This window comes from Artibeus jamaicensis, unplaced genomic scaffold, assembly GCF_021234435.1.
Source record: "Artibeus jamaicensis isolate MK-2021 breed Jamaican fruit bat unplaced genomic scaffold, CSHL_Jam_final contig_391, whole genome shotgun sequence".
NCBI classification, from domain to species: Eukaryota; Metazoa; Chordata; class Mammalia; order Chiroptera; family Phyllostomidae; genus Artibeus; species Artibeus jamaicensis.
In genome coordinates, this window is record NW_026521814.1 from 10,095,075 (window position 1) to 10,103,610 (window position 8,536).

General features: G+C 55.6%; 1 protein-coding gene across 1 annotated transcript; it reads right to left on the reverse strand.

Annotated features, from left to right (window-relative positions):
- Positions 1-1,034: 1,034 nt before the first annotated feature.
- DLX2 (distal-less homeobox 2) lies at positions 1,035-3,023 on the reverse strand. Its single transcript, XM_037151273.2, has 3 exons — positions 2,630-3,023; positions 1,967-2,151; positions 1,035-1,442 (listed from the first exon to the last, which is right to left on the reverse strand). Exons 1-3 carry the CDS (start codon positions 3,021-3,023, stop codon positions 1,035-1,037), a joined length of 987 nt encoding a protein of 328 aa, XP_037007168.2.
- Between the last annotated feature and the right edge of the window lie 5,513 nt (positions 3,024-8,536).

Genomic DNA, 8,536 nt, shown 5'->3' on the forward strand with positions numbered 1-8,536 from the left:
GAGCATGTTGTTTTCATAATAAATAACCCCAAAATACCTTTCATTTCAAGAACAAAGACTTTAGGATAAGATATAACAAACCCAAATCAGTAGCTTAGTTTAACAGAAAATTTTCTGAACCGGAGGGGCTTCTGAGGTCACTGCTCATCCGCAGTTTTCACAAGTGGGTGTTTACAAAAAAAGTCTGAAAAGATGTGTATTTTTATACAAATAAATCAGTGGGAAAATCTGCACAGACACCTTTATTTACAAACTCCATGTCGAAGTCCAGGCTAATAATCCTGAATAGGTTTTTAAAAAAGATAATTTAAACACATTTTTTTGCAGTGTCCACATATTAAAAAATCATTTTTCCCCAACATCAAAATGAGGTCATCCGCAAAGGCACCTAAACTTTTAAAAAATAAAAAATAAAATAAAAAAACTCCACTGGTCATGAATGAGGAGAGAGCTAAGGGGCAGAGTTCCTGGCGGGAAGAGCCTAAGGCGGGAGAGGATGGGGCTCCAGGGGCTGGAAGCCGCAGAGAGGGGAAAAGCGGCGGGCCGCCAGGGTCACGGAGGCGAGTGGGGGAGGGCCGGCCGCCAGGCGGGACCCCGGAGGTCGCTAACCCGAGCGGACCGCGCGGAGCCTGGGGTCGGGCGAGGAGAAAGGAGAGCTTCAGAGCGCCTGGGAAGCCTCGCGGGCGGGGGAGGAGTCCCTTTCCGAGACTCAGCTCGTGGCCCGCGGCGACAAAGGCGCCGGGCAGCCTGGCCAGGAGGTGAGGCGAGGGGAGGCAAGTCTGAGGCGGGGCTCAGGTCCGGAGGGAAGCCGTGGCCCGCGGCCTTCACGGTGCAGCAGCCGGGGGTCTCGGAGAGGAGCCTGCTGGTTCCCGGCCGCCCCGTGGCCTCGCGAGGGAGCAGGGCTTGGGGCAGGCTGTCGCGGGCCTTAACCTCCGGTACGGGTGGCATCGGCGGGCCAGCTGGAGAGACCCTGTGGCTTGGGTGCCAGCACTGTCGGGTCTCTGCTCTCAGTCTTTGGCGCAGTCTCCCTGGCGTTAGAAAATCGTGCCGGCGCTCACTGGGGCGCCCCCGCCGCCGTGGTGGTGGTGGTGGTGGTGGTGGTGTGGCTGCTGAGTCTGCGCCGGGTGCAGCAGCGGCGCAGCGGCCTGCAGGTGTGAGGCGGAGCCCGAGGTCTGGTGGTACCACGGGTAGTTGCCCAGGAAAGCCGAGGCCGCGCTGCTCGGGCTGGAGCCGGAGCTGCCCGCGCCGCTGCCTCCGCTGCCTGGGCCGCCGCCGCCCCCCATCCGCTGAGGCGCGCCGAAGTCCCAGGAGGCCGGCGCCGAGACGGGCGGCGAAGCGCAGGGTGGCGAGGCGCTGGCCCCAGGGTGCTGCTCCGTGGGGATCTCACCGCTTTTCCACATCTTCTTGAATTTGGATCGGCGGTTCTGGAACCAAATTTTGACCTTTGTGGAGAAGGGACCCGAGCATTAGTGGAGGAAATTCAGCACCGAGCAAGGAAGGGGAGGAAGCTTAGAAAGACCGACAGCAAGAAGTGGGCACTGAGCGCTTTGGGAACACCGGCCGACCTCGTGCCGCGGCGTGGGGGGCTGCGATGATTTCCACTCCATTGGGTGGTCATCTCAAAATCTCAAAAAGCCTAAGACCGCTAGTGCGTGCGCACCTTGGTGATGTTGACACAAGGAGGAGATCAGGAGGGCCAATTATTTTACCCGCTTAATCAGTAGCGCAGAGAAAAGACAACGTGGTGCCAGATTGTGCCCACCTTGTCCTTCCCCTGGGAAATTTCAGTTTCAAGTGTAGAAGTTTACACTGCCCAAGGCGCGGGCCTTGAAACCCTTGAGATTATTTTTTAAAAATATACTTAAAGCATTGTCCTGAACCCGCCTGCTTTTCACTCATTCCATACCAGCGCCCTCCTCATCCTTCCTGCCCCACCCCTAGCCCGCCCGCAGCCGCGGACCCTCACCTGAGTCTGGGTGAGGCCCAGAGACGCGGCCAGCTCGGCTCGCTCGGGCAGCGCCAGGTACTGGGTCTTTTGGAAACGCCGCTGAAGAGCCGCCAGCTGGAAACTGGAGTAGATGGTGCGGGGTTTCCGGACTTTCTTTGGCTTCCCGTTCACTATCCGAATTTCAGGCTCGAGGTCCTCTTTCTCTGCAACGAATCGGGATCATGAGAACTGTACGATCTGGGAGCTCAACAGTTTTCGCGCGGGGAGAGCCCCGGGTGGGACTTGGCGGGAGCCGGGAGACGGATTCTCAGGCACGACTTCGCAATGCTTGGAACGGTGCCGGCACCGACCCCCGAAGCTGGGCCCCCCGGCAAAGGGGAAGACGGCGCGAATTGGAGAAAACGGAGAAGCAGGCGGCAAGGGAATGAGGTTACCACGGGGCATGCACCGCGCGGCCCGCAAGGCCACCGGTCCGACAAGTTGAGCTCGGAGGGACGTACCCAGTGACCCTCGGCAGGTTGGAGGTTAAGAATGGCGAGGAAGCGGGCCCGGCCGGGCCGGACCAGGAGCAGGTGGTGTGAAAGCCCAGGGCTCCGGAGGGATCCCCGCCCCAGACATTTTTATCCCACCCAGCTAGTAGCTAGACCGACTTGGCACCCTTGACGCCAGCATTATGCTTACCAGGTTCGTTGTTGGCCGGGGACGAACTGGTCCCATAGGGTGCGTAGGAGGTGTAGGCGGCGGTGTATCCCAGGTCGTAGCCACTCTTGGCGGAATAAGGGACGTTGTTGAGGCCGCTGGCGTGGTATTGGTAGGAACCCATGTGCGCGTAGGGCGAGCCCCCACCGCCGCCTCCACCCGCCGGGTGCTGCTGGTTGGTGTAGTAGCTGCTGTCGGTAGCCGTGGACACCGGGAGGGTCGGCGACTCCTGAGGCTTGTGGAGGCTGCTGACGTTGCTGCTGCCCGGGCCAGCGCCACCACCGCTTGGGGGCTGCTGGTGCTGGTGGTACGTGCTGGAGGCCGTAATCTGGGTCGAGTGCATATCAGCCACCAGACTGTCAAAGACTCCAGTCATCCTGGCCCGGGACGGGAAAGAGCAGGGGTGGCGGGCGCGAGGGGGGGAAGCGAGGCGCCTCCTCCGTCTCTCCTGTCCCCTCCAGCAGCCAATGTAATTACGGGGGAAGGGGGGTGTGGGGTGGGGAGGAAAACAAAAAATGTGGCAGTGGCACAGGCAACTCCTCCTCCAGGGGAGGCGATCACCGTGCGCAGCTCCGGACAGTGGCCGCCGGCCGCATCCTCTCTCCGCCTCTCAGCCCGCTCGGCTTCTTGCCCAACGCCGGCTCGGACAGGGGGCGGCCGCGGAGGGGGGGCAGGGGTGGCGGGGCTGGGCCGGGGCTCCGGGAGGCGGGAGGAGCTGAGCAGCCCGCAGCAGCTTTACGATTGTCTGCGGGGCGGGATCCTGCAGGGTGGGCATTTAACACTCATCACGTGAGCGGGGCGACGTCACCTAGCAACAGCCAATCACAAGCGCGGGGCTGTGAGGTTACGAGCCCACTGGTACGAACGGCGGGCGGGTGTTACAGGCAGGCGCTGCGGCTGCTGTGGTCGCGGGTGCAGACAGGCCTCTGCTGAGTGTGAGCAGCGAGGCGAGGGACGGGGGGTCGGGTAAGGAGTTAGGGTGGCGGATGGCTGGCGGACAGAAGGCTTGAATACGGAGACTGGCATTTCCCTTTCCAAATACAAGTGCCAACCAATTCCAGTGATTCTTACCTGCGAGCCTGAGGTCAGCTTTCAAATGTTGGTCAAAATAGTCCCGAGAGCCGGGCCAATTCTAGCTACGTTTTCCCTCAAAGTGCCTGGCACTTACTCTTCTTACTAGCCCCTCGGCACTTGACATAGTCAATTGATGTAAATTATTCTTAAACCGCGTACTTTATATTAATATCTGCTTCCTAACTAACCTGCAGGGATATCAGGATAATTAATTAGACAATATTTAAAGGATTTTTCTTGTTGCTTTAGAGAAAAGCCATATAAATTCAAAGGTATTATTACTTACGATATACTATTTGACGTCATTTTCCTTGTACTTTCCTGACACATGCGTATTGTGTGTTAGATGGCTAACTGACATCAGAAAAGCTAGCCCGACTGACCGGATGGTCTTCAAAGTTCATGTTTTTACGAAACAGGAAGTGGAATAATGCTTAGGTGGGAGAGTCGTCTCCATACTCCAAGTTTTGGTAAACTTACGGCAACAAATAGAAAAGATTTATCTCATGCATTTAACATTATTTTACAGTTTATCCCTTTAGGACACTGTTCCTCTCTACCTTTGCAATTTCTTCGTTGAAATCGGAAGTAGAGGCTTCCTCTATGTCTCTGTTTCCTGGTGGTTGGGAACTGTTGTCTGGAGTTGGGGGACGCTGGCCTTTACTGGACTCCCAAATCCGCAGTTCCTGCGGCAGTACCTACCTTGTAGCGACACCTGCTGGAGGTGTGCATGGTTGCGGGCGGGCCCAGTAGACAGTCTAATCACGCTGAGGCGCCAGTTTCTGAAACCCCCCAAAAGAACAAAATAGTAATTAAAAGCCACAAAATTGTAGTAGTGCGCGCCATCTGAAGCGCCCCCTTCCTAAAGACATAACGTGTAGCTGGAAGAACTTGTTACAACAACTGCCTAATGGAAAACGAGTTGATACTTTGAAAAATATGATCTTTGGTTTTCTTCCCCAGAAAAAGCTAGTGTGTAATTAAAGCTACAGCATCCGCACAGCTCAGCCTCTGTGGAATAATGAGGAAGGTAATCCGCCTTCAAATCTGCCTGGATTTAGTTCCCAGCCTTGTTCTGGTTAATGGAGAAGAGCAAGATATTTAGAAACGCTTTGGGAGGTGAGGCTCACCACCACGGGACCACACTGTGGCATCTCTGCACTCCGCCTGCTGCTTGGCGGGCCCCAGTTACAAAATTAAGCTGGAGATAATTTCATCAAGATTGCTTGCTTGTGTCTTGACTCCAAATTCCAAGTCTGTCTGTCACCACAATGGTAGCTGTTTTGATCTACTACAGAAACCTTTTCCCCCTGAAAATGAAATATAAAGATTCCATTGCAATCCTCTTGCGTTCTCTGTATTCCTTTGTTCCCACTCCAAGCATGTCCTCCAGACTTTTCCATAGTGGTAAACGTGTTGTATTTTCTTTTCTCTGAGAACTTCCACTAATAGCCTTAAATCCTGGTCAGCTGAGATCTAGAAAAATGGCATCTTCCTGGAAGGAAATATGACTCCAGTTCTCTCTTAACTGGAAAACAAGGGACTATGTGTGTATGTAGGAGGAAGGGAGAGATAGAGAAAGAGAGGCAGAAGCTGCAGCTGCATTTGCAGAATCAAGACTTGAGATAGTAATTCTGATTATCCAGATACAAATTTGGGTTTGCCCAAATTATCTGATCGCTGCATCACAATATTCAAATGATTTCCTCACTTCGGTCTAAAGTCAGGGAATCAGTCCCATAGAGAACTGATATTCTCATGCACAGTTCAGGGGAGACTGATGGCCCTCTCTGCAGTGCTGTGAGAAGAGTTGAGCGGGAACTCAGAGTGCGTTTGGGTGAACAGAGGTGCCTCCTTTCTCCCAAACTTCCTCCTCTGCCTCAGGACGATATCTTTCCTCTTTTCTGCTTTAGGTTTTTTCTCTCAGCCCAGGCATTCTTCTACTCCACAGGGACCCAGAGCATGATGGGAGAAGGAGGGGAACTCAATGCCTCTGCTCCGGCCTTGTTATGTTTCAGTCCCATCGCTGAGACACTCTTGCTTTGGATCCTGTGTCCACCAGTTTGTCTCCACAGCACCTTTATCTGGTCAGTGAGTCTCACTGTCTCCTTGCAAGGGAACCTCAGGCAACCCTTATCAGGTAAGGGCAGAGCAGCAGGGGGCATCATCAACCCATTGTACTGAGGAAGGCAGAGGCTGGAGGGCGGGCACAACTTTTTCTGAGTCAGGTAACTTTTCTTTCTCTGTTGCCCTGGTGCAAGCCACAGGTTATTTACTATGAACCTTGGCTGAAGACTCCTGGTTTCCAGGAGACCTCGAGTGGCCCTGGAGAACAGGTCACTGCTTTCAGCTCCCTCCCTCATCACTGGGCTTTGGGTCAGGATTTAGGCAGTTCACTGTCTCTGCTCAATCATTGGGTGACCTCTGTTACACAGAAAACTGACCCTGAAGGGTGTGGCAGGGGAGAGGTTGCCCCCCACCTCCCTCACGGGGCCTCCGGAGTGCCCTGCGTATAGAGTATCAGACTTATTCTCACTGGCCTATGCCACTCTGGGTCTGGAGCTTTGGCTGGACTGCCTTGTGTCCTTACTGTGCACTGTCTTATCGAGGGTCCCAGAACACTGGGTTGTGGGGCCATGGGTCTGAGAGGCACTCTTTCATGCTCCAAAAGAGTATCTCTAGGAACCTGCACCATTAGCATCTCTTGGGGTTCATTCTAGAACTCAAAAACATTGGGAGAAGGTCTGGTTTGTGGGAGCTTCCCATTTCCACCTTTCCAGGACCAGACTGGCATGCTTTCGTCCCTTTGCATCTTCTTGGGGTCAACTCAAGGCCAATCCTTTCTCATTGCTAGTGTCCTCAATCTGATTTTCTCTGCTTGCTTGGGGAAGTGGCCTCCAGGGACTCAGGGTGTGTGTGGTTAGCTCCTTCCAGCCCCTTTGATCCTTAGGGAGATGAAATGAGATCCCTGACTTTGTGATCTGCAACCTTGGGTCCCACTTTTTTCTTGCATGGATTCGATGAGAGGGCATAAAGGAAACGCACCTGTGGGCTTGAGGAAATTCTGCAGGGACCCTGGAGTTGGACCCACAGTTTTGTGACAGCAGGAACCGGCCGTGCAGGTTGGATAGCCCTCAGGTCCTCCGCCTTCTGCTGCACTGCTGCGTCCCACAGCCGCATCCTCTGGGCTCCTTTTCCTTCAGCTCAGATGTTATCTTAGATTTCCCCTTTTGTATCGGTTTCTATGTATCTCCCTCTCCATGATCTCTCCCATGAACTTGAAGGTCTCAGTTAGCCACTTTCCTCCCATCTACCAAGCCTGGCACTGTGCCAGGTGCTGGGGACTCCTGTCCTCCAGTAGCTTCCCGTGAGCGGGAAAAGAAGATACATTGCCACAACGAATGGCAAGCATTTATTTCTTGAGAGTTTACTGAGCACCAGGAGTTCTGTCAGGCACTTCCTTTACTTTTATTACCTCACTGACCCTGGGGAACGGTCTTACGTGGTGGGCACAAAATTATCCACATTGAGGAAACCAAGGCTTAGAGAGACCAAATCGTTTTGTTTAAGAACCCTGAGCTCAGTCAGGACTGGAACTTGGGTCTGGCCACTGCGGATCCGGCTGGGTTTCTGGCCTGGGGATCGCGGGAGAAGACCGCGCCGCACCCACCCACCTCTCCGGGGCTGAGATCCCAAGGGGGCGAATGCAAAGGGGCATTGAGAGTCCTGAAGTGAGCTCTCCCTTCTGGCCCCAAAAGCCGACGGGAAGGAGAGATTTCTCCTCCCGAAGACTAGCAGACGCTCGGGCCAAGCGCAGCAAGGAACCTCAGACCAAGCCCGGGAATCTCCGGGAACGGACCGGAGAGTCAGCTGGGAGGCGGGCGCCCCCTGGGCCCGCAGGCGAACCTGAGTCGGAGGCCGCTGTTTTGTCCCTGCTGAGTCTCCGCCAAGGATTACCTTCGCTGCGTGTTCGAGTGTGAATACACACAAAAGGCCTGGGGAGAATGGGCAGACCGTCGGCGGGGCATTCACGGCCGGGACCCTTCCCTGGGGTGTCAGTTCTGCGTACTTCTCGAACGTTCAGATTCACGTTCGCTGCCTGCCTTCCAGGTCTCCCTGGCCCTGGCCAGGCCCGTTTCACTTCGTTGTCTACTCAGTGGTTAAAGAAAGTCCGGGTTCCTGGACGTGGGCGCCCAGCAAGGAGCGAGAGGCGCCGAGTGGTGCCCTCGCCGCCGAGTCGGCTCACAGGGCTCAGGACCCAGGAGGACCAGCAGCCACAGGCCGGAGGAACGGTTCTACTTCGATGGCCAAAAGCTGCCAGATCTCGGTGTCCAGGTCGGGAACGCAGGCGGAGCGAGTTGCATCCTCCCCCATCCCAGCAGCACAAGGACAAAACTCAGACGGCTGGGATGTTCACTTTGCACTCTCAGCAGCACCCACAGTGCACGAGGAGAGGTGAGCAAGCAAATGGTTCTCACACGGTTTGTTCCCAAACCTGAAAGAAAACGGACGTTTCTGCGCCCACGCTCCGTGCCTCCAGCTCCTGCACTCCCCTGGGGACCTCTGGGCCCCCCGCGAGCGGAGCCGCGACACGCCCTGGGACTGCGAGCAGGGCCCGGGAGGGGAGAGCGGCCGGGGTCCTGGGGCCGCCTGTACTGAGTCCCGCGTGTCCGGCGTCGCCTCCCGCTGTCAGGCTGAAAGGGCTACTCCTCTCCCCTGAGCCCTGGAGGTGAACCTCGGTGCTGAGACTGGAAGCTCAGCCCCGAGGGTCGCAGCGCTGGGTTGTCAGTTACAGCGTGTTTCTGGAAATTTCAG

What these genes read in the sequence shown, in the direction of transcription:
- DLX2 (XM_037151273.2), bottom strand. Translation starts at nt 3,023, where the DNA reads ATGACTGGAGTCTTTGACAGTCTGGTGGCTGATATGCACTCGACCCAG. An exon ending in CCCGGCCAACAACGAACCTG is followed by an intron (nt 2,152 to 2,629) that starts GTAAGCATAATG and finishes GATTCGTTGCAG; the next exon opens with AGAAAGAGGACCTCGAGCCT. An exon ending in TGGGCCTCACCCAGACTCAG is followed by an intron (nt 1,443 to 1,966) that starts GTGAGGGTCCGC and finishes TTCTCCACAAAG; the next exon opens with GTCAAAATTTGGTTCCAGAA.